Source organism: Pteronotus mesoamericanus, unplaced genomic scaffold (assembly GCF_021234165.1).
Source record: "Pteronotus mesoamericanus isolate MK-2021 breed Mesoamerican mustached bat unplaced genomic scaffold, CSHL_Meso_final contig_164, whole genome shotgun sequence".
Classification (NCBI taxonomy): domain Eukaryota; kingdom Metazoa; phylum Chordata; class Mammalia; order Chiroptera; family Mormoopidae; genus Pteronotus; species Pteronotus mesoamericanus.
In genome coordinates, this window is record NW_026555065.1 from 15,925,106 (window position 1) to 15,948,375 (window position 23,270).

Below are 23,270 nucleotides of genomic sequence, written 5' to 3' on the forward strand. Positions count from 1 at the left end.
TACAACAGCGATTTTCAACCCGAGTGGTGCAATAATTTTTCTAAAAATGTTTTATTAGTATTTTTTAATCCTCACCAGAGGATATATTTTTATTGATTTTAGGGATCAATAGGGGAAGGGATAAGGACAGGGTAAGAATTTTTAACACATGTGATACCTGACTACTTAGGGGCACTGATCTTTAGATTTTCCCTTAGATTGTCAAATTAAATGACAACAGCCAATACAACAATAGCCATTCGGTGTAAATAAATCAAAATTATACCTTTTTTTAAAAAAAAATACATTTTCGTGTGTGCCACAGAATTTTAGTAATTAGTTCATGTGTGCCAAGAGATGAAAAAGTTGGAAATCACTGCCCTACAGACGCTGAGTTAGAGCGAAGGAAGAACAGGATGGTGCTGTTCTGGAGCTCCAGAGGCACCCCACGCCAGCAAGACCACTTCCTCGGCCGAGTTGCTTTCATGCTACGTGGTTGCATATATTCTCTGACCCCTTTTCATCTCGACAGAGTATGGCGTGGAGGAACCCTCTCTACTGAAGGGCTTTATTAAGCACAATACTCTATGAAGAACATGGGAGCTCGGGAGGTTATTGTGCGCTCTGCCACTTCTCAGCTTTTAAATTCTTTTATGTCAAACCCTTTCTATTTCCCATTCTTGGCACTAGCGGGGTTAGGTGTGCGCACCATAATTGATGATCCAGTCTATCCCAGTACTTGTTTTGGAAGGAGCAAAATCCAACTTCCTCCGTCCCCAGGATGAGAAACAGGCCTTGCGGGCCCCAAGAGTGGCAGTCACAGGGGAGCGTGAGCGCCCAGTGGGCGGAGCTACCACGGTGCCCACTCCCTCTGTGGCATTCAGTCTTCCGTGTGTGTGTGTGTGTGTGTGTGTGTGTGTGTTCAATAAATATACGCAAGAACAACTGAGTGATGGGGGAAGCCATGTTATATACTTAGTTCATTCTTTGAAAGCAAAACTGCTAAAAGTTTCCAAGCAACCAAGTAACAGTATCTCATGGCAATAATAGAATATTGAAGATGAATGGAAAGAATTATGATGCATAGGAAATCCAAGGTGGAATGTACCTAAAGTCCAGATAAAACTCAGTTTTCAGCTGAGGAGGGGAGAAGGAACATATAAATTGTTTATTGCAAACAAAAAGAGTCAAGGTAACAGGCTCAGAGAAATGAAGTTAAAAGGATAAAATGTTGCTCCTGAGTAGAAGTGCGAAGTCCAGCGTGGTTTCACTAAAATGACTTCGCAGCGGCCTTTCCCCGCAGATGACTTCAGTATCTACTACGTCCTGTGAGCCTCTCTCTACTACAGCCCTCCAGTTTATCCCAGTCTGGGGGAGGGTGGGATGGGGGAGGCCATGCTAAAGCAGTCAGGGGCACATGCCGCATTGGAAGGAGTCCCCCAGACTGGACCCACTGGAGGTTCCCCAAAAGCAAAGGGAGAGATTATTTAATATCTAGGCAATAGATATCCCTAGAGTGACATCGGTAGATGTAAGTGAAAATTACCCTCCATGGGAGAGTGAGTGAGCACTTTTCAAACTGACAGAATTGTGAGCAGAGGTGCTGAGGCGAGGTAGCCGTCTCATGCAGACCCTGTTTTAAATATCGTAGATGGAAAGACGAATCATAAAAGGACAAAGATGCGGGACTCCCTGGCTCAATAGCCAAATTACAAAAGGAACCGGTGGAGGCAGGAGTGCCCTTTGGGAGTCCACAGTGTTCCCTCCTCGGGGCAGGCCTGGCTGATTCAACGAACGTTCTAATTCTGTAGCTTTACCATTAAGGACACCCTAGATCAGTCACTTCTTTAAAGATGTCTTGGGTAACCACTTCTTAACAATGTAATTGGTCACATGCCTGCATCGTTTGACCTAATCCTCACAACAAAACTGCAAGGGGAGTAGCTTTATAGATGAGAAACCAGCATAAGTGTCCCAGATCATGTAACTAGTAAGTGAAAGAGTCAGGATTTAAACTAAGCTCTATTTATGACAAAGTCTAAACTCTTACTCTCTTTCCCCCTCTCTATGTATATATGTGTTTTATGTGTGTGTGTATATCCATATATAATGTGCACATATAGATGTGCTTTTAGTATATATATATAATATGCTCTCAATGTCATAGATATGTATGTGTATACACACACCCACTCTTAATATATGACATATAAGTCCAAATAACCCTTTTTAAAAAAATATTTTATTGATTATGCTCTTACAGTTGTCCTGATTTTTCCCCCTTTGCCCCACTCTGCACCCCCCACTCCCTCAGGCAGTCCCCCCACCATTGTCCGTGTTGATGGGTCACGCCTATATGTCCTTTGGCTGCTCCCTTCACTTTCTCACGGGTCCCCACGTCCCCCCTAAGTCCAAATAATTCTCAACAGATGTTATGTAGGCAGGTAGATAAATATTCCTTCTCTCTACATACCACTACACATACCTTAACGTATTGCCATGGACAAATGACTAAACCACTTAAACATGATATCTCTTCTATAACACAAAAATCATTGTACCTACTCCATAGAATTGTTGAAAGAATTAAATGGAAAATACATGTTAGGTGCTTAACATAGTGCCAGGCTCAATTCATGAGAGCTGTTGCTATTATTAACTATAATCTATTATTATTACTACTAATAATAATTAAATTACTTGCCCTGTGAAAAAGGAAATACTTTGGTATTTAGAGGGAAAGTTTGCATTTTTAGCCAAGCAATTCTAGGATTCTAAAAGCCTGATATTTTCTGTCTTCTTGCTTTGGTTTTAGGAAGAAACTTTATCTTGGCTTGTTTGGCTGCAAGCACTGTTCAAAGAGTTCTGGACTAAGTAGTGCAATTTTAGACTCCAGGTTTGAGTACTTCTGTCCTCGTTAGGGATTTCATTTGGCAGAAACCCTATTAGGGACTCTTCTTTGTGTCATGAGGTTGAGAGAGACTTACTGTCATCTGTACGTACTTTATTCTCTCAACATGGTTTCTTTTCTTTCCCCGTGGCACCAACAGCGCAGAGTGCGCCAATTGCTATGATACCATTCCAGTTAGCAAGGCTGGTGAGGACAAGCCCCATTTCCAGGGTGTGACTGGCCTGCGGAATCTGGGCAACACATGCTACATGAACGCCATCTTGCAGTGTCTTTGCAGCATCTCACCGCTAGTGGAATATTTTCTCTCCGGAAAGTACATCACTGCTCTTCAAAAGTAAGACCATAGCATTCCCCGCAGTCCAGCCCCTTCTTCCTGCTCCCCGAAGGCGAGGTGAGGGAAGGAGCCTTCTGGAATCCCTATTCAGGGCTAAACATGTCAGTAGAGGCTGCGGCACCCCAGGTACCATTTCCAGGGTGAGTAAAGTGGGAAGATCCACCACGAAATGAACGAAGCTCTGATTTCGGTCTCATGGCCGTACGTTCAAGTGGTTAGGTGCCTTCCTTCATTACGTCAGCCAGAAACATTCCCCTTCTGTCTTCCAAGGGACTGCAGTAAGGTTGCCGCTGCCTTTGCCTATATCATGACTGACATGTGGCTCGGAGACTCAGACTGTGTCTCACCAGAAATATTTCGCTCGGCCCTTGGCAACCTCTACCCAGCATTTATGAAAAAGACACAACAAGATGCTCAGGAATTCTTGATTTATGTCCTGAATGAACTTCATGAATCTCTGAAAAAGGTAAGTGGGATTAATGGCCTTGAAATAGGATAGACATTCAGCTCTATTGGCAACTTTTATTTTTCATCTCTTCCTTTGTTCAGTCAATATTGCCTACTCTATGCCAAACGCAGGTGCTGGGGGAACATTCAAGTTAGTATTTGAATAGGTCTGTATTTACCAAACTCAGCTGATCATCGGAATCACCGAGGTAGATTTTAAAGACATATTCTAAGGCCCTCGTTCCAATGCTACTGAGTTTGAATGTCTGGGGCTGTCTTCTGGGAAAGCGCGCTTGGTACAATACTTCCAGTGACCAGAAGGTATGGGAACCACTGATCTAGTGCCCTTTGCAAATTACATCTGAATGGACTATTTTTTAAAAGTGAAAATTGCAGCCCTGGTCGGCATGGCTCAGTTTGTTGGAGCATCGTCTTATAAATCAAAAGGTTGCAGATTCGATTCCTGGTCAGGTCACATGCCTAGGCTGTGGATTCAATCCTCAGTCAAGGTGCGTCCGAGTAGCAACTGATCAAGGCAACTTGATCAAGAATCGATGTTTCTTTCTCACAGGGATGTTTCTCTCTCCCCAACCCCCATCTCTCACTCTCTCTCTTTCTCTCTTCCCTTCCCCTCTCTAAATTGGTGGGCACTCCTTGGGTGAGGATAAAAAAACGTAAAAATCACATTTTTTATAAAAATATATTCCTCATGAGATATAACATACAGAACTTTACAACTTAAAATAAATGTTCTTGGTAACTACAAACCCAAGAAACTATTAAGCTCAGTATTAGATTACAGGGCACATCTATATACTGCAAAGTTTTATCTTCATACCAAACACACCTACCCTGAGTTCTTCATTCAGTTAGGACATACATTTAATAAAACATGAAATCCCAGTTTCTAAGGGGTTTTTTTATTTCTTTCTTTTGCTTTTATTTACTAGATTCTCTGACTTCAGCTTTTATGAGAGACCCACACTCTCCAAAGATATGCCCTTGACTTCAGGCAGTGCCCTTGTGATATCAGCTTACCTCATTGCTAACATCCAGGAAATACTTAGCATAAAAGATCACACTATAGCCATTAATCATTCTCATCTGCAACCCTCAGTTTCATGTTTTCTTTTTACTCCAAATAAGATATTCATGGCAACACTTTCTTAGCCAGAGGTGAGGTGGTGGTCAATACAATCACATAGGTCCTCTCGGCCAGCTAGTCTGAAATAGATAACATTCTGCTTCTCAAGACCAAACTTGGAATTAGGGTCATTAAATTACTGCCAGGGTAGAAGACCTAAGCAGCAGGGTGGGATGAAGAAGGAAGCCACAATGGAGTGGCGTGCACAGCTCTAAAGTAGAGCTGACTGAGGCTAATGCATCTTCCAAATGCATAAAGTCACCGGAAAGTCAGGGTGTGCTCCCAGCCACACTGTTCCTGAGCATGAGCTACCAGAGATTCAAGTCAGCCACGAGGCCAGTTACATCAGGCTGCCTTAAGGATTTAAGATTTGCTCTTTTTAAAAAGTGTTTTCTCTGAATAGACACTTCTCCAAAGAAGACATACAGATCGCCAATGGACAAGTGAAAAGATGCTCAAAGTCACTAATTAATGTAGAAATGCAAATTAAAACCAAAATGAGATATCAGCTCACACCTATCAGATGGCTATTATCAATAAAACAACAAACGAAGTCCTCGCAAGGATGTAGAGAAAGGGAAACTCTAGTGCGCTTTTGTGGGGATGCAGCCGCTATGGAAATTTTTTTTCCTCAAAAATTAAAAATAGAACTGCCTTATGACCCAGTAGTTCCACCTCTGGGTATGTATATATCCAAAGAAATCAGAAATAATAATTCAAAAGAATGCGTGCACCCAGATATTCATTGCAGCATTATTTACAATAGCCAAGCTATGGAAGCAACTCAAGTGCCCATCAGTTGATAAGTGGATAAAAAACTGTGGTACATTTACACAATGGAATATTACTCAGCCATGAAAAAGAATGAAATCTTACCTTTTGTGACAGCATAGATGGACCTAGAGGGTGTTATGCTAAGTGAAATAAGTCAGTCAGAGAAAGACAAAAACTGTATGATTTTACTTATATCTGGGATCTAAGGAACAATATAAACAAACAAAATAGAAACAGATTCAAAGATACAGAGAACTGACTAATGGTTGCCAGAGGGGAGGAGGGTTGGGAGACTGGGTGAAAAAGGTGAAAGGGTTGAGAAATACAAATTGGTAGTTATAAAATAGTCACAGGGACGTAAAGCACAGCCTAGGGAATATAGTCCATAATATTGTAATAACTATGTACGGTGCCAGGTGGGTGCTGGAAATATCAAGGGGGAGCACTTTGCAAATTATGTTATTGTGTAACCACTATGCCAGACACCTGAAACTAATACAAAATAGTATTAAATGTAAACTGTAATTGAAAAATATTCATTCAAAATTTTCAATTTTTAAATAAATATAAGTATTTTCTAACAAAACAAGCGTCTGGGAGACATAACCTGAAGGGACTGGCAGGGAGGTGAAATTCCTTGATTTTACTTCTAGATCAGCTTGCATGACAAAGTGTCCTTTAACAGCTTACCTGGCGACTCTTCCAGGAAAAACCGCCCCAGGACCCTATGTCACATTTTCATAGGCTGTCAGTTTATGGAGCCACGGTCATGTGTTTTACCAGGTTAGGGTAGCATCATTCCTCAGCTTCACCGAAGGAAGGAAGTAACTGAATTGCCAGAAGTCACACATAATATATGCTCGTAAGAAGACCTTACTGTATTTATTGTCTGAATCCACAACATGGTTTCTGGCAGCAATGTACCATTCTGATAGAAAAAATCAAGTCCTTCTATTGAATAATATTTTGATAACCAGTAGTTGATTTGGGGCCAATTTGTTCCCTGACTTAGTGCCAGCGAAGAAGATCATATGAGAAAAGGGCTATTCCAAGATGCTGCAGAAAGGCGGTCACCAGTGAGTCCTCCATCATCACCCGGCTCTTTGAAGGGCAGCTCAATTACAGCATCATGTGTTTAAAGTGTGAGAACTGCACCTACAAGAACGAAGTCTTCACGGCCCTCTCCCTCCCCATTCCATCGGAACACAAGTGCTCTCTTCAGGTAGGGACTCGTACTCCTGGGTGCCTTTCTGTCTGGCTTTATCCTGGCCCTGGATTTGCTTAGGGCTGTTTCCTCTGTTTTCTAGTATGAAAGGAGCTGTTTTATTACTTTAAAAAGAATTGGATGCCATAGTGACATGTTATAGAAAAGTGACATACAGCCAGAAGTTACTGTGAATTCAGTTGTGTATCTATGTACTCAATAAAACAGCCTTATTGTAAAGTTGAGAAGATAAATGGGGTGTATTTGATTTATTGTCATGGCTTGGTGCACCAAGGGAATTTATACTTTCTTGCAAAAATTTTATGACCCTTCCTTACCTAAGAAGTCTGTAGGTCCATTTTGGGAAGTAGATAAAAAAGATTCCGACTCAGTCCTGAGCTCTTATAATTGTGAAATGCGTTGGGAAAATAGAATGGAATCCAGCACCTTAGTTTACCACCTGAATTTTCTTCACCGTAATACCAAAAGGAAATCTGTAAACAGAGTGGGGGCGGTGTAGAAGGCAGGAAACAGTTAGGAGGCAGGGAGTAACACATTTCTTTGTAGAATAATACACATTTACCAGAACTGGACACTAGAACCCTACTACTTACTCAGAACTGGACTTGTTCTCATATCAAACCGCTAACGGTTGCTGGAAACAAATTCCAAAGACTCTAAATGAGGTGCTGGCATGTCTACTGGAAACAGAACCTGAGCGCCTCTTCTTCTTCAGGTTGATGGTCACCCCAGAGCTGGGGGTACGTGGCGGCACTGAGGGTGTCTCCTGTCTCCTGTGGGCACGGGGTCTAATTCTCTGTGCTCTGGTGGCTGGCTTCTTACGGGCCACCTCAGAACACTGAAATGTCATTGTTCAACCACCAGATCACTTCTGTGATGAGATGGATAATGTACAACAGCTGCCTCACTTGTAAGTGGAAAAACCACAGTCAGTACCATTCTGAAGTAAATTGGAAATATGAAATTGTTGACTAAGACAGTAGAAGGGAGATGGGCACTTGGATCCATTTCAGGAACTAAAGTGAGAAGCAAGCACTTCTCCTTTGCCGTCTAGATTTTACACATGTCCGGGCTGCAGCCTGTGACACTGGCGTCTCCCAGACCTGTCAACGCCAAGCAAAGCACCGAGGATTCCATTCACAGAGCTCTTCCGAAGTTCTACTAGAAACAGAGTTTAGGCTGCGGTTTGGTCACCAAAAACTTTTTATCTCAACAGGACTGTCTCCAGTGTTTTTTCCAACAAGACACACTGACCTTGAACAATCAAATTCATTGCTCCTTCTGTGACACTAAGCAAGAAACAGTTTTGAGGGCCAGTATTTCCAAAGCACCAAAAATAGTGATCTTTCACTTAAAAAGGTATGGATTTTGACATTTGTGAGCCAATTTTTTGAACAGCTTTATCAAGATGTAATTCAAATCCATGCAGTGTGCAATTCCCACTTACAGTGTGCAATTCAGTGGTATCCAATACATGACATTAATTTTTTTAAATTTATGATAAAATATATATAACATAAAATTTTCCATTTTAACCATTTTAAGTGTATACTTCATTGGTATTAATTACATTCACAGTGTTGTACAACAATCAATCACCACTATTTCCAAAACTTTTTCATCACTCCAAACAGAAACTCTGTACCCATTAAGCAAGAACTCCCCATTTCTCTTCCCCCATTTCTCTCCCAGGTAACCTCTAATCTACTTTCTGTGTCTATAAATTTGCCTCCTTTCATATAATATTTATCCTTTTTGCTGGCCTTTTTCACTTAGCTAATGTTTTCAAGGCCCATCCATGTGTACCAGAAGTTCATTCCTTTTTATGGTTGGCTAATATTCCACTGTATGGATCTCACGTTGTGTTTAACTATTCATCTGTGAGTGGACATCTGGCACGCACTCTGAGTGCTTTTAAAAAATAAATTCCCACCATTGCGGATTCTGATTCTACAGGTCTGAGACAGAATCTAAGCATTACTATTTAATTTTTATATCCCCACACCACTTTTTATTTTTAAAACCTTCAAATGTACCAAGAAGCTGAAAACTTCTTTGATGAATACCCACCTCCCTAAAATCTTCATGAGCTGATGACGCTTTGCCACGTCTTCTTTCTCCTCTCCTCCCCCTTCTTTCCCTCCATCCCTCCCTTCCATTTTATTAGCTGAACCATCTGAAGTAAGATGTGAACACCATGGTATTTCATGCTTAAATACTTCACCGTGTATCACCTGAACATAAGGACATTTTCCTACATAAGCACAACGCTATTATCACACCTAACAAATTTGACCATAATTTTATATCCCCTAGGATACAGTCCATATGTAAATTCCCCTACCCCCAAAATAGCTTTATAACTTTTCTTCTAATCTAGGATCCAAAGGTCATGCATTGCATGTGGCTGTCTCTTTAAATCTAGAACAGTCTTTCCCTCTTTTTATATACTTAAACATTTGTTCTCATATTGTGCCTTCGAGGAGTCCATTGTTTAGATTTGTCCCTGTTTTGGATTAATTTAATTGTTTCCCCATGATTGGATTCAGGCTACATTTTTAAGAAAGTTTTTAGCAAGAATCTGGCATAAGTAGTGTTGTATACCTGTCATCACATCACATCAGGAGGCATATTGTAAAAGTTTATCCCGCTATTGGTGATGTTAGGTTTGATCCCTTAGGTAACGTAGTGACCGCAAGGCTCACCATTTAAAGGTATAGTTTCCCCTCTGTCACTCTGGACCCATGGATACTTAAACCTAATGTGTTTATTATCCATTACTATAACTGTTCTTCTTGATGTTCAAATTGTTTAAAATTGGCTAGTGAGAGCTGCTTCGAGCCAGCCCATTACTTCATTAGTTCATTAGCTTAGTATAATTAATTACATGTACAAAATTCATCCTTTTTAGATGTACAGATCTATGAATTTTTTTAAATGCACGCTGACATGTAATCATCACAGCCAACATATAGACGATTTCCATCCCGCCAAAATGTTGGCGCATGCTCCTTGGTGATCAATATCTTCTCCCTCATCCAGCCCCTGGAAATTTCTCATCTGATTTCCATCCTTATAGTTTTGCCTTTTCCAGAATGTCCTGTGTTATACCATACGTAGCCTTTTGAATTTGGCTTCTTTTACTTAGCATAATCTTTCTGAGATTAATCCATGCTGTGGCATGTTACAATGGTCCCTTTCTTTTTTGTTGCTGAGGAGTATTTGCTCTTATGAATATACCACATTATTTATCCATTCACCAGTTAATGAACATTTGAGTTGTTTCTAGTTTGAGGCAGATGTGAATACAGCTGTATAAACATTAGCATATAGATTTTTAAAATATATGTTATTGATTATTATATTACAGTTGTCCCAATTTTTCCACTTTGCCCCCTCCACCTGGCACCCCCATTCCCTCCAGCAGTCCCCCTCTTCGCTGATGTCCACGGGTTGTGCATTTAAGTCCATTGGATTCTCCATTACTGATACTGTTCTTAACATCCCCTGTGTCTATTTTCTACCTACAAATTTGTGGTTCTTAATCCCTGCACCTTGCCCCCTATTTTCTCCCTTCCCTCTCCCAGCGGATAACCCTCCAAATGATCTCCATATGTATGATTTTGTTCCTGTTCTACTTGTTTGCTTAGTTTGTTAGTTGGATTCAACGATTGGTAGTTGTGAACATATTGTCATTTTAATGTTCATCTTTTTTTATCTTCTTTTCCTTATATAATTCCTTTTAGTATTTCATATAATAATGGCTTGGTGGTGATGAACTCCCTTAGCTTTACTTTGTCTGGGAAGCACTTTATCTGCCCTTCCATTCTAAGTGATAGTTTTGCTGGATACAGTAATCTAGGTTGTAGGTCCTTGCTTTCCATCATTTTGAATACTTCTTGCCAGTCCATTCTAGCCTGCAAAGTCTGTTTTGAGAAATCAGCTGATAGTCCTATGGGAACTCTTTTGTGGGTAACTCTCTGTTTCTCTCTTGCTGCTTTTAAGATTCTCTCTTTATCTTTAACCTTTGGCATTTTAATTATGTGTCTTGGTGTCTCAGTCTTTGGGTCCATAGCATATATATTTCTTTTTTTTATTATTTTAATTTGTTTATTTTTCATTCTAAAATATAATGATTATTCAAACAAATACAATTTTTTAAATATTTCATTATTTTTTTATTTTTATTTTTTATTTATTTTTTCAAATACATTTGTCTCTGCCTTCCCCCCACCACTTTCCCTTGCCCCCTCCCTCTTTCCCTCCCTCAGCTCTTCCCCTTTGGTTTTGTCCATGAGTCCTTGCTATATGTTCCTTGACTTTCCCCTTCCCTTCCTTTTCCCCGCCCCCACTCCCTCCTTCCCTCTTGTCTCTGTTGGTTTCTTTTCCTTTCAGTGTTGCTGGTCTTATTTTGCTTGCATCTTTGTATTGTTGGTTAGGTTCCACTTACAGGTGAGATCATACGGTATTTGTCTTTCGCTCCCTGGCTTATTTGGCTTAGCATAATGCTCTCCAGTTCCATCCACATTGCATATATATTTCTATGTGGATATAAGTTTTCATTTCTTTTCAGATGATACCTAGGCATAGGATTGCTGGGTCATATGGCAAAAAAGCGAAGTTTCTTGCTTTCTGACACAAGAATATCTCGGGCTCACCCAGGAATTTCCCTGCCCCTGATCTAAATCAGCCATTTTTCCAAAATGAACATAAGTTATTTTAAAAGAAGCTCGAGGGTGATTTTGATATAGGCTCAGCTTTGGGAATTGCTGATCTGTATAGCAGTAAAGAATATGACAAGAGTTTCACAAGACTTATTAAAGATACATTAAAACCTCAGAGCTGGGAAACAGAACACTGCCAAGACAACATGTGCTAAAATCAAGAAAAGGAGAGCTGAGTCAGCTTGGTTAGAGTGAACGGCATCAGCTGGAGTGAAGAACCCAGGAAGTTGTCTGTGATTTCTACCTCCCCGAGGCTGCGCCTGGCTTTACCCCTTCTTTCTCTCCCACTGGACTGACTCCACACTGTCTCACGCCCTGCCTCAAGCCCTTGGGCCTCTCCAGCCTCAGCTTTGGCAAGGCCTATGGATGTGGAGATTCTAAATATGTAGATAAGAAAAAAATTTGTATACAGGTCTGCACCAAATAACCTTTCCAAGAAATTACTTTAAATTGTACTTAGAATTTGTCAAGGTATGTCGACTTCATTCATGAGTTGTTCACAAACTTACTTTATATTTCACACATTTATTTTCTCTCCAGGTTTGACATTCTGGGTACAATGAAAAGGAAACTGAGAACAGATATTCATTACCCACTCACTAACTTGGACCTGACTCCTTACATTTGTCCAATATTTCGGAAACATCCTAAATATAATCTCTGTGCAGTGGTGGTGAGTAAAATACTACAACTATTTAAAATAACACAAATTTAAAGAAAACTGTAGAATTATCTGCTGAAACGCCTACTCCTTCTACCTTTCCCTGACTTCTCCTATATATTCCCTTTTAAAACAAAATATAGAGGCTGGAAACTCCCTGGAAAGAGTAGAACAGTGAAAGAATAGAATGTTCTGGTCACTGCCCCCTCACTTTCTCCCCACTCAGTGGCTATTTCAGATGTAGGAACATTTGTAGATGGTGCTCTGAGGCAGCAGAAGTTGGTTCCAGTAGCTTTATGTTAAAAAATCATGAGCCACTCTATGGCCAAAGCGCCCAAACACTACATATGTAGTAGTCACAGACTCATTGCCTGTGTACATCCAGTCCTATGTGGACAACGCCCAGAGTTCCCTTTGGTTCCATGTCCACTCTCACCCTTGAGGATTCCCAGAAGGAAAGAAAGCATGGGGCGTAATTCACACCAAATCATCTGCTATACAGATAGTAATTAATGATAGCAATAGCCATCACATATTCAGCCTGGCACTATGTTAAGTACTTAACATGTATTTTCCCTTTTAAGTCTTTCAACAGTTCTATGGAGTAGGTACGATTATTTTTAAATCCTGTGTTATAGATGAAATACCATGTAGCAATATATTAAGGGATGTGCGATGGTATGTAGAGGGAAGGAATATTTATCTACCTACCTACCTACCTACCTGCCATCTCTCTGTCAAGAATTATTTGGATTTACATATGATATATTAAGAGTGGGTGTGTGTATATACATACATATATATGGCAAATATACACGTTGACACCATAACATACATACATATTATATACACATATTAAGAGCACATGCATGTACATAGTATATATGTATATATACATATAAAACACACATGTACATAAAGGGAAAGAAAGAGAATAAGAGCACATAGACTTTGTAAAGAAATAGATCTTAGTTTAAATCCTGACTCTGTCCCTTACTAGTTACATGATCTGGGACTCTTAGGCCTGTTTCTTATATATCGCCTTATAGGTCTGTTGTGTGAATTAGATTAAATGACGCAGGCAAGTGGCACAAGTTATCATCCCCAAGATCATGAACACATTCACCCATATTATCATATAAAGCTTGGTTTTACCTTAACACAGTTTTCAAAATTATACTTAAAACTGTCCATATTTTACATTTTCAAATTTATTGGCAAATGTCAGTTTTTCTTTCCAATTATTACATCTCTTATTTCTTTTCCTTGTATTACTTCTCTGGCTAGGACCCCCAATATATGTAGAATATATCGTGTTACTCTCTTCCAGACTGAAAAGTTTCTGCTGAAAAATCTTAGGGGTGGGAGTAGGGTTCCCATAGAGTAATAAGTTGTTTTCCTCTTGCTACTTTTAAAATTCTCTCCTTGCCTTTAATTTTTGACTTTTTATTATAATATGTCTTGGCATGTATCTCTTGGATTCATCTTATCTGGAACTTTCTGGGCTTCCTATATCTGCATGTCTGTTTCCTTTTTCAAGTTAGGGAAGTTTTCAGCCATTATTTCTTCAAATAAGTTTTCTGCCTCTTTTTCTCTCTCCCTTCTGAAACCCCTCATGCAAATGTTAGTCCACTTGATAGTGTTCTGTAAGTCCGTTAAGATACTGTCATTCTTTTTACATTCTTTTTTTCATTTTGCTACTCTGAGGGGGTGAGCTCATTGCCATCCTTGAGTTCACTGACCCTTCTTTTGTCTCATCTGGTCTGCTGAAGGCGTCTAGTGTATTTTTTGGTTCTGTTGTACCCTTCAGCACTGTGACTTCTCTTTGGTACTATCTTATATTTTCTCTCTCCTTGTTGAAGTAGTTCTCACTGTGTTCATCTGTTCTTTTCCTGAGTTCAGTGACCAGCTTGTTCACCATTACTTTAAACTTTTTATCAGGAAAATTACTTATCTTTGTCTTATTAAGGTTTTTTCCCTGAGGTTTTATCTTGTTCTTTCATCTGGAACATATTCCTTTGTTTCTTCTTCTTCTTCTTTTTTTTTTTTTTTAGCTTGACTCTCCGTGATGGTCTCCATGCATTGAATAAAACAGCCACCTCTGGCGAGTGGCCTTGTGTAGGAGATGAACCTTATTGTTCAGCTCTGCCCTAGTCTTGGTTGTCTTTCAAACTTTTGTAGTTGTCTGCGCAGGCTATTGTTTTGAATGGCTCCAAGTAGCTGAGGGTGTGACAAGACATGGCTGCATGCCAAAGGGGAGCATCTCAGCACCTAGATTCAGGCTGATTGGAAGCCAGACCCTCAGGCAGCAGCTTTTAAAGTGTGCGAGTATATACATCCCTGTGAGACTGCAAGTGTAAGCCAGGCGATCTGACGGTGTTCCCTGGGTGTCAGTCACAAAAATTGCGAGTCCAGACTGGACTATAAGCCCCTTTCTGGGGGATACCAGTAAGGTGTATAAAGGAAAGGGAAAATGCAAAGCTGGGGTCCGCCAGCCCACGCTCCCTGACTTCTGCTGGCACTGCTGCTGGCTCCTACTGGTGTGACAAAGCAGAGCCTGCCCCTCAGGCTGAAGCTCCAAGGCAAGTAAATAGGTCTCCTTCACAGAAAAATGAGGTGTATTTCGCTCTGCAGTCTGTGCAGTGCCCTGGGGGTGGTCGCCAGCCAAGGACTCTCTCTGTGCCCTGACTGGTATGGCTGTGTTGGTGGGAGCACCGACCTTTCCACTAAAGAGCTGCACGTTTGATTCCCGATCAGGGCACATGCCTGGGTTGTAGGTTCCGTTCTGTTAGGGCATGTGTGGGAGGCAGCTGACTGATATTTTTCTAACATCGATGTTTCTCTCTGTCCCTCCCACCCTCCCTCCCTCCAAGCATGTCCTCAGATGAGGATAAAAATAATAATTCTCTCTCCAATCGCTACAATCCCTACAATCCCGTGAGACCCAGGAACACAAGCTCCTCTGGCCATCAGAACCCAGCAATCAAGGGGAATCCCCTGGGCAGCAGCCGCAAAATCAGACACATGCAAAAGCTCCCCTCGGGGCGATACTGGCGTTCTAGAGCCTGGTCAGCGGACAGCAGAAAGAGAGTGCCTACCTCTGGGGTCTCTGGAAAGGACACAGTCAGCCCATAGATGTGTCTTTAAGTAGAAGCTTGTCTCTTGGGCAGTTACGATGATAAGCTCATAGGGCACTTTCACAGAAAGAGCTCCTGCGTCTGTTGCCTCTTGCTGTGCCTTGTGGGTGGGAACAGCTTAAGCATTTTTTTCTCTGTTGGTTAAAGTGCTTTGGGACCCATAGGCATAGCCTCTTGGGCCACCAGAGCCAGGTAACGTGGTGATGTTCCCCGGGAGCAGCTGCAAAGACTGGATCACCAGAGGAAGGTGTAAGTTCCTTTCTGGGAGATACTGGTGAGCCGGAGAAAGGCAGAGGGGCGAGCGCGGAGACAGTTTCCGCCACTTCTGTTCCCCGAAGGTCCCTCCAGGGGCCCCTAGTTGTGTGCCAGACAGGAACCTGCCCTCAGGCTGAAGCTCCCCATAGCGAACTGGCCTCTTTCATTGAAAGACATTTACAACAAAGGAGCCAAGACCATCCAGTGCAGAGAGGACAGTCTCTTCAATAAACGCTGCTGCGAAAGCTGGACAGCCCCCTGCAAAAGAATGAGATAGACCTCTGTTTTATATCATACACAAAATTAACTCAAATTAAAGACTTGAACATAAGACCTGAACTCATAAAATGCAGAGAAGAAAACATAGGTAGCAAGCCACCTGACGTCAGTCTTAGTGTTGTTTTTGTGGATGTGACTTTAACAGCAAAGGGGAAAAAAAGCAAAAATAAACAAGTGGTACCACATCAAACTAAAAAGCTTCTGCCCAGCAAAGGAAACTATCAGCAAAGGGAAAAGGCAACCTACTGTGTGGGACAAGATATTGCAAATCATACATCTAATAGGGGTTAAGGCACTCAATATATTCAGAACTCATACAGCTCAACAACAACAAAAACGAAGCAACCTGATTCAAAAATGGGCAGGGGATCTAAATAAACCTTCTTCCAAAGAAGATATATGTATGGCCAATTGGCACATGAAAAAACCCTGAACATCACTAATTACTAGGGAAATGCAATTAAAACCACATTGAGACATAACCTCACATTTACTAAAATGGCTATCATCAAAAACACAAGAAATAACAAGCATGGTGTAGGATGCGGAGAAAAGAAACATTGTGCACTGTTGGTGGGAACCTAAATCAGCACAGCTGCTGTGGAAATCGGTGTGAATATTCCCTTAAAAATTAAGGATAGAGCTACCTGCCATATGATTGAGTAATTCCACTTCTGGCTATTTATCCAAAGAATACAAAGTACAAATTCAAAAAGATACATGCACTGTGTGTTCCCCTAAGCATTAGTTGCAATAGACAATATATGAAAACAACCTAAGTAACCAATGATGGATGAATGGATAAAATAGATGCAAACACACAGGCAGGCACAGGGACACTACTAACCCATAAAAAGATGAAAGCTTGCCGTTTGTGACAGCACGGATGGATCTTCAGGGTACAATCCTACGTGAAATAAGTCAGACAGAGAAAAACAATACTGTATAATCTCCTCTATACAATATAAAACAAAAACCAAAAACCAAATGAAACAAAAACAGAATCACAGAAGAAGACAACAGGCCGGTGGTTACTAGAGGGAAAGAGTTGGTGGAGGGGAGGGAACAGGGAGTAAGGGGGGAACCATGTGGAAACTGGACTTTTCCCTTTCTGTCCTTGCACAATGGGGAGCAGGGTCATGAAAAAAGGACTCCGTGTGATACAGCCATTCCTTCTGCCTTCAGCGTCTGTGCCTTTCGCAGCGCTTCCAATAGCAAAATGCTGGGACAGAGCATTTGGAGGTTCACAATCCTTGTGGTCTGTAGGAGCCACTTTGAGGAGGTCCAGGGAAGAATTTGACGCTTTCAGTGGAAAACAAGTGGCAGCCACTAGCTATGATGACTTTGTATTTTGCATCGGGATTTGCCGCACCTTTCTTTGTATTAAGACACCAACTGCTTAAAAAATAAAGACGCTTTAGTTAAACCATGAAACAGATAGGAGGAGCAGCACTTAAAGAGGTGCAGTCTATGAAAAATGGATCAAGCTGTTGAACTTAACATACTAGATGTGTCTGTAAATAAATGTATGGCATGAAAAAAAAAAAAAGAAAAAGAAAGAAACTAGACTTTTGGTGGTTAAGCATGATGTAGTACAGGGTCCAGCAGACGTAAGGCCTGCTTGAGTGTGGTTGGTAGGGCAATAACATGGGTGTAATAATTTATAGTTTTAATTTGAACATTTCACCTAAAATGTCATATGGTGTGCTTGAGTTTGATATTGTTATGTTACAGAATTACATGCTTATGATTTTGTAATAAAAGATTTTGTAATAAAAAGGGGCGTTATTTGTGCCAGTCCTTCTATACAGATGTCAAATGATAATATTGCACACCTGCAACTTAAATAATGTCATAAACCAGTGTTGCCTAGATAAAAACAAAAACTCTTTTCTTTCCCTCTGAGAGAGAGACACTGGCCCTCTGGTGTTCCTGCCTCTGGGACAACGGCACCCACTGGCTGGAGTGAAGCCCAGGGAGCATGCGCAGAAGGTGGGGCCCATATAGAGCGAGCCAGAGGGAGAGCACAAAGACAGGTGCCTGCCAGCCCGTACACCTGTGCTGAATTAGATGCTTGCCCCTCAGGCCAGTGCTTTAAAATTAGCAAATAAACCTCATTCACATAATGTCAGCTGCCACAGATGTGGAGCCGTGGGGCAGGCTAGTCACTAGAACTTTGCAGTAGTTTCTCAGATCCTTGTGGGTCTCACGAAAGTGAACTCGAGCCCTGTTGGTTTTTCTGTTTCCTGGGAGGAGGTGAGCTCAGGTGCTAAATCACCAGAGTGAGTATCCTTTTTTTTTTTTCTCTTGATTTTATAAGGGAATAATTGAGAGTGGTGCTTGCTGTAAGCTTTTAAGAGATACACTTTATCAGGTTATGAGTACTTCCTTCTATTTTGGTTTTGCTAACAGTTTTTGTGCATCTTGTAAAGGTGTTAAGGTCTATTAAATCTTATTTTCACTGCAATAATATAGATGCTATAGCTCTCTTGGACCCTTTTTAATCTGTTAATATGGTCATTTACATTTATAGAGTTTTCTAATGTTATTACCCTTGCATTGCTGGGATCAATACACTTAGCCATTATTTATTATCTTAGATACATTTTGCTGGATTTGGTTTACAACCTTTTAATATTTTTGCATCTCTCTTCTTGAATGGGAGTGATCTGTGCTTTTCTTCCTCGAATTGTCTTGGTCTGATTAGGGGTTCTACCGACCTCAGGAGTTCAAGGAGCTTTTTTCCCCTTTTCTACAGAACCTTGTGTAGTTTGCTAATGAAAAGTTTCTTGAAGGATCGGTAGAGCTCACCTGTAAGCCCACCTGGGCCTGCTGTTCCCTCTGAGGGAGGACTCTGAGCTGCAGGCCCGCCTCGTTTCCTCGTGCTTTGCTGTGCTCTGCTTCAGAGGGGTTGTGTTTTTACAAACTGAAGGCAAGACCCTCCTCCACCAGTGGAAAGAGTATGACTTGCTTTACTGCAGTGGTCTGGAACCAAACCCACAAGATCTCCGAGGCATCCCTGTGCTGATGTAATTACTTTAATATTTGTAGGCCTATTCAGGCATTTTTGTTTTCCTCTTGCAGCAGTTTGGGTAAATTATAATTTTCTGGATACTTCTCGGTTTCATCAAAATTTTCAATTTGCTGGCAAAACTTTTTCAGGCTACTAAAAGTGCTGTTAAATTTCTGCTGGATCTGTAGGTATAACACCTTATTTCATTTCTATTTTATTTACTTAACATTCATTGTTTGTCTCCTTTTTAAATCAGTCTTCCTATTGCTGTTTATATTCTTTAAGTCTCTTCAAAGGACTAACTTGTCTTTTTAATCCTCCTTATTACCTCTTTGTTTTCTGCTTTACTGGTTCTTATTATTTCTTTCCCTCTACTTTCTTTAGGTGTATCCTTTCTGTCATAAATACGATGCTTCATTCATTACATTTGGTCTGTCTTTTAGATATACGTATTCTCTAGATACCACTTTCACTGCCTACCACCTTTTAAATTACAGAACATTTCAAACATAGATAAAATAGAGAGGATAGTACAATGAACCCTCGTGCATCCCTCAACCCACTTTATAGATGAGCCGTCAGACTTACCTATAGTACTGAGCCTGGTCTCCTCCCTGCACTTCACTATTTTAAGGACAGTCACAGAGGTTACTGCATCCCGTGTGTTGATACAGTATTTGCATTGCTGTGTCTTTCTAAGTTTTTATAATTTACATTATGAGTTCTTATTTGCTATCAAAATTTACTGAGAAGTGCTTTTTTTAAATTTCCAAAAGTATAAGAATATGGAAGAGGGATATCTTTTTGTCTTGACCGCTAATTTTATTGCATTGTGTTCAAAGATTATGATCTGTATGAAAGTAATTCTTTTACATTTGTTGAGAATTGCATATTTCTATTTATTAGGATCCAAGCTGAAGTTAAGCTCCTGTTGTTCAAAGTTATCTCTGTACTGTTGTTTTCATCTGTTTGACTAACTGATAGTTGACAGAAATGTGTTGAAATATTTTCTTCTTGATTTGAAAGGGAATAATCAAGAATAATGCTTGCTGTAAATGTTTAGTAGCTATACCTTTTCAGATTATGGATACTTCCTTCGATTCTAGTTTGCAAACAGCTGTTGTGCATGTTCATAAAAGTGTTGAATTTTATTCAATCCCTTTGGAGTTGCTATGGTTCCCCTGAATCCTTGTTAATATGATAGTATGGTTAATTATATTTATAAATTTTCTAATTTTTCTACTCTTGCATTGCTATAATGAATATAACTTGGTCATTATTTATCATCTTAACATAAATATGTATCTAATAATATATATAATATATATAACAGTATAGAATAAGTGTATACCATTATGATGGTAGCTGTCAAAATTTCCCTAAAGTTCTCAATTTTTTTAAAAACAAAAGTTTAAACAAATGTATTTGTTTAAACTGCACAGCAGTTTAGAATGATAAACTTTTTGGTATATTAAGCTCCTTTTCATTATAAAGTGACCCTATCATTTTTAATGGCTTTTGTCTTTAAGTCCATTTTAATTGATGTTTATATAGCTTCTCCAACTTTCTTTTGCTTGTATCTACCTACTGTATCTTTTCTATCCCTTTCAGTTCAACCTCTCTGAGTTCTGAATGATAAACAGTATAGAATATTGAACTGCATTTTTAAAATTCTATCTGTCAATCTATCTAGTAAGTTTCCATATATTTCAACTCATAAGAAATTTGGGTTAGTTTCTGTTGTCATCTTGTGTGCTTTAAGTTTATCTCTAGTCATTTCCCTCTTTTTTTTCCTGGACTACTACTAAATTGATAGCTTTCTTTCTTTTCTTTTTAAATTTTATTTATTTTTTATTGTAGTTCAAGTACAGTTGGTGCCATTTGGGTATTTATTCATTTATTTCCTCCCTTCCCCCAGCAATCACCACACTGCTGTCCATGTCCATGAGTCCTTTTTCCTTTTTGTTCAATCCCTCCACCCCCTAACATCCCCCCCACTAGCTGTCAGCCTGCTCTCTATGAGTCTCTCCCCATTTTCCTTGTTAATTCAGTTTGTTTGTTAGATTCCACATATGAGTGAGATCATATGGTATTTGTCTTTCTCTGATTGGCTTATTTCACTTAGCATAATGTTTTCCAGATCTATCCATACTGTTGCAAAGGGTAAAATTTTTTTCTTTTTTATGGCTGAGTAGCATTCCATTATGTAAATGTCCCATAGTTGTTTTATTCACTCATCTATTGATGGACACTTAGGCTGCTTCCATATCTTGGTGATTATAAATAATGCTGCAATTAACAGAAGGTTGATTATGTTCTTTCAAATTAGTGTTGTGGGTTCCTTCCGATAATATTCCCAGAAAGTGGGATCAATGGGTGAAAAGGCAGGTTCATTTTTAATTTTTTTGAGGTGTCTCCATATTGCTTTTCACAGAGGCTCTACCAGTGTGTATTCCCACCAACAGGGCAAAAGGGTTTCCTTTTCTCCGCAGCCTCACCAGCACTTGTTGCTTATTGATTTATCGATGATAGCCATTCTGACAGGTGGGAGGTGATATCTCATTGTGGTTTTAATTTGCATTTCTTTGATGATTAGTGACATTGATCATCTTTTCATATGTCTATTGGCCATGTATATGTCCTCTTTGGAGAAGTGTCTATTCAGGTCCTTTGCCCATTTTCCAGTTGATTGTTTGTTTTTTTGGTGTTGAGTTTTGTACGTTCTTTATAAATTTTGGATAGTAAATGCTTACCAGTTGTATCGGCGAATATGTCGTCCCATTCTCTGGGTTGTTTTTTTTTTTAAAGATTTTATTCATTTTATTTTTAGAGAGAGGGGAAGGGAGGGAGAAAGAGAGGGCAAGAAAATCAATGTGTGGTTGCCTCCTGTGTGCCCTCTATTGGGGACCTGGCCCATGATCCAGGCATGTGCCCTGACTGGGAATTGAACCTATGACCCTTTGTTCACAGGAGGCACTCAATCCACTGAGCCACACCAGCTAGGGCTGTCTTTTTATTTTGTTGATGATTTCCTTATGCTGTGCAAAAACTTTTTAGTTTGATGTAATCCCACTTTTTAATTTTTTCTTTTGTTTCCCTTGCCTGGGGAGATATATCCAATAATATATTGCTATGAACAATGTCCGAAATTTTACTGCCTGTGTTTTCTTCTATGATTTTTATGATTTCAGGTCTAACATTTAGGTCTTTGATCCATTTTGAATATATTTTGTGTGTGGTGTAAGGAGTTGGTCTAGTTTCATTTTCTTGCATTTATCAGTCCAATTTTCCCAACACTATTATAGAATAAATTATCTTTAGCCCATTCTATGTGCTTACTTTCTCTGTCAAATATTGACTATAAAGGTGTGGATTTATTTTGGGGCTCTCTATACTGTCCCATTGATCTATGTATCTGTTTTTTGTGCCAGCTATGCTGCTTTGATTACTATGGCCTTATAGTATATCTTCATATTAGATAGCGTGATTCCTCCCACATTATTGTTCTTTCTCAAGGTTGTTGTTGCTATGTGAGGCTTTTTGTGGTTCCATATAAATTCTTGAACTATTGTTCTAGTTTTGTGAAATACATGATTGGAATCTTGCTAGGAATTGCATTGAATCTATAGATTTATTTATGTAGTCTAGACATTTTAATGATGATAATTCTTCCTGTCCATGAAAACGATATGTGCTTCCACTTATTTGCATCTTCTATTTCTTTCTCCAGTGTCTTAAAATTTTACAAGTACAGGTCTTTTACATCCTTGGTTAGGTTTATTCCTAGGTATTTTATTCTTTTTGTAGCAGTTGTGAATGAGATTGTTTTCTTAATTTCCTTTTCTGTTAGTTTGTTATTGGAGTATAAACATGCAACTGATTTCTGGATATTAATTATATATATCCTGCTACTTTGCTGAATTCGTTTATAAGTTCTAGTAGTTTCTTCGTGGAATTTTTTGGGTTTACTATGTACAGTATCATGTCATCTGCAAATAATGACAGTTTACCTCTTCCTTTCCAATTTGGGTGCCTTTTGTTTGTTCTTGTCTAAGTGCCATGGCTAGGATACCTAGTACTATGTCAAATAAGAGAAGTGAAAGCAGACATCCTGTCTTGTTCCTGATGTTAAGAGGAACACTTGCTGTTTTTCCCCATTGAATAAGACACTGGCAGTGGGTTTGTCACATATGGCCTTTATTATATTTAGGTATGTTCCCTCTATTCCCACTTTGCTGAGAGTTTTTATCATAAATGGTGCTGGATTTTATCAAATGATTTTTCTGCATCTATTGATATGATCATGTGGTTTTTATCCTTCATTTTATTTATGTGGTGAATCACATTTATTGATTTGTGAATGTTATACCAACCTTACATTCCTGGA

The 23,270-nt window shown here is 39.7% G+C and overlaps 1 protein-coding gene and 1 pseudogene across 1 annotated transcript in view; both read left to right on the plus strand.

The window, feature by feature from the left end:
* The first annotated feature begins 1,254 nt into the window (after positions 1-1,254).
* Positions 1,255-23,270, plus strand: part of USP50 (ubiquitin specific peptidase 50) — a 33,326-nt gene continuing 11,310 nt past the window's right edge. The window contains exons 1-6 of the mRNA XM_054565437.1: positions 1,255-1,307; positions 3,030-3,224; positions 3,495-3,690; positions 6,602-6,811; positions 8,031-8,173; positions 12,079-12,211. Coding sequence (XP_054421412.1) covers positions 1,255-1,307; positions 3,030-3,224; positions 3,495-3,690; positions 6,602-6,811; positions 8,031-8,173; positions 12,079-12,211 — 930 coding nt within the window. The remainder of the gene's footprint in view (positions 1,308-3,029; positions 3,225-3,494; positions 3,691-6,601; positions 6,812-8,030; positions 8,174-12,078; positions 12,212-23,270) is intronic.
* On the plus strand, positions 17,040-17,299 carry LOC129064254 (cytochrome c oxidase subunit 7C, mitochondrial-like; annotated as a pseudogene).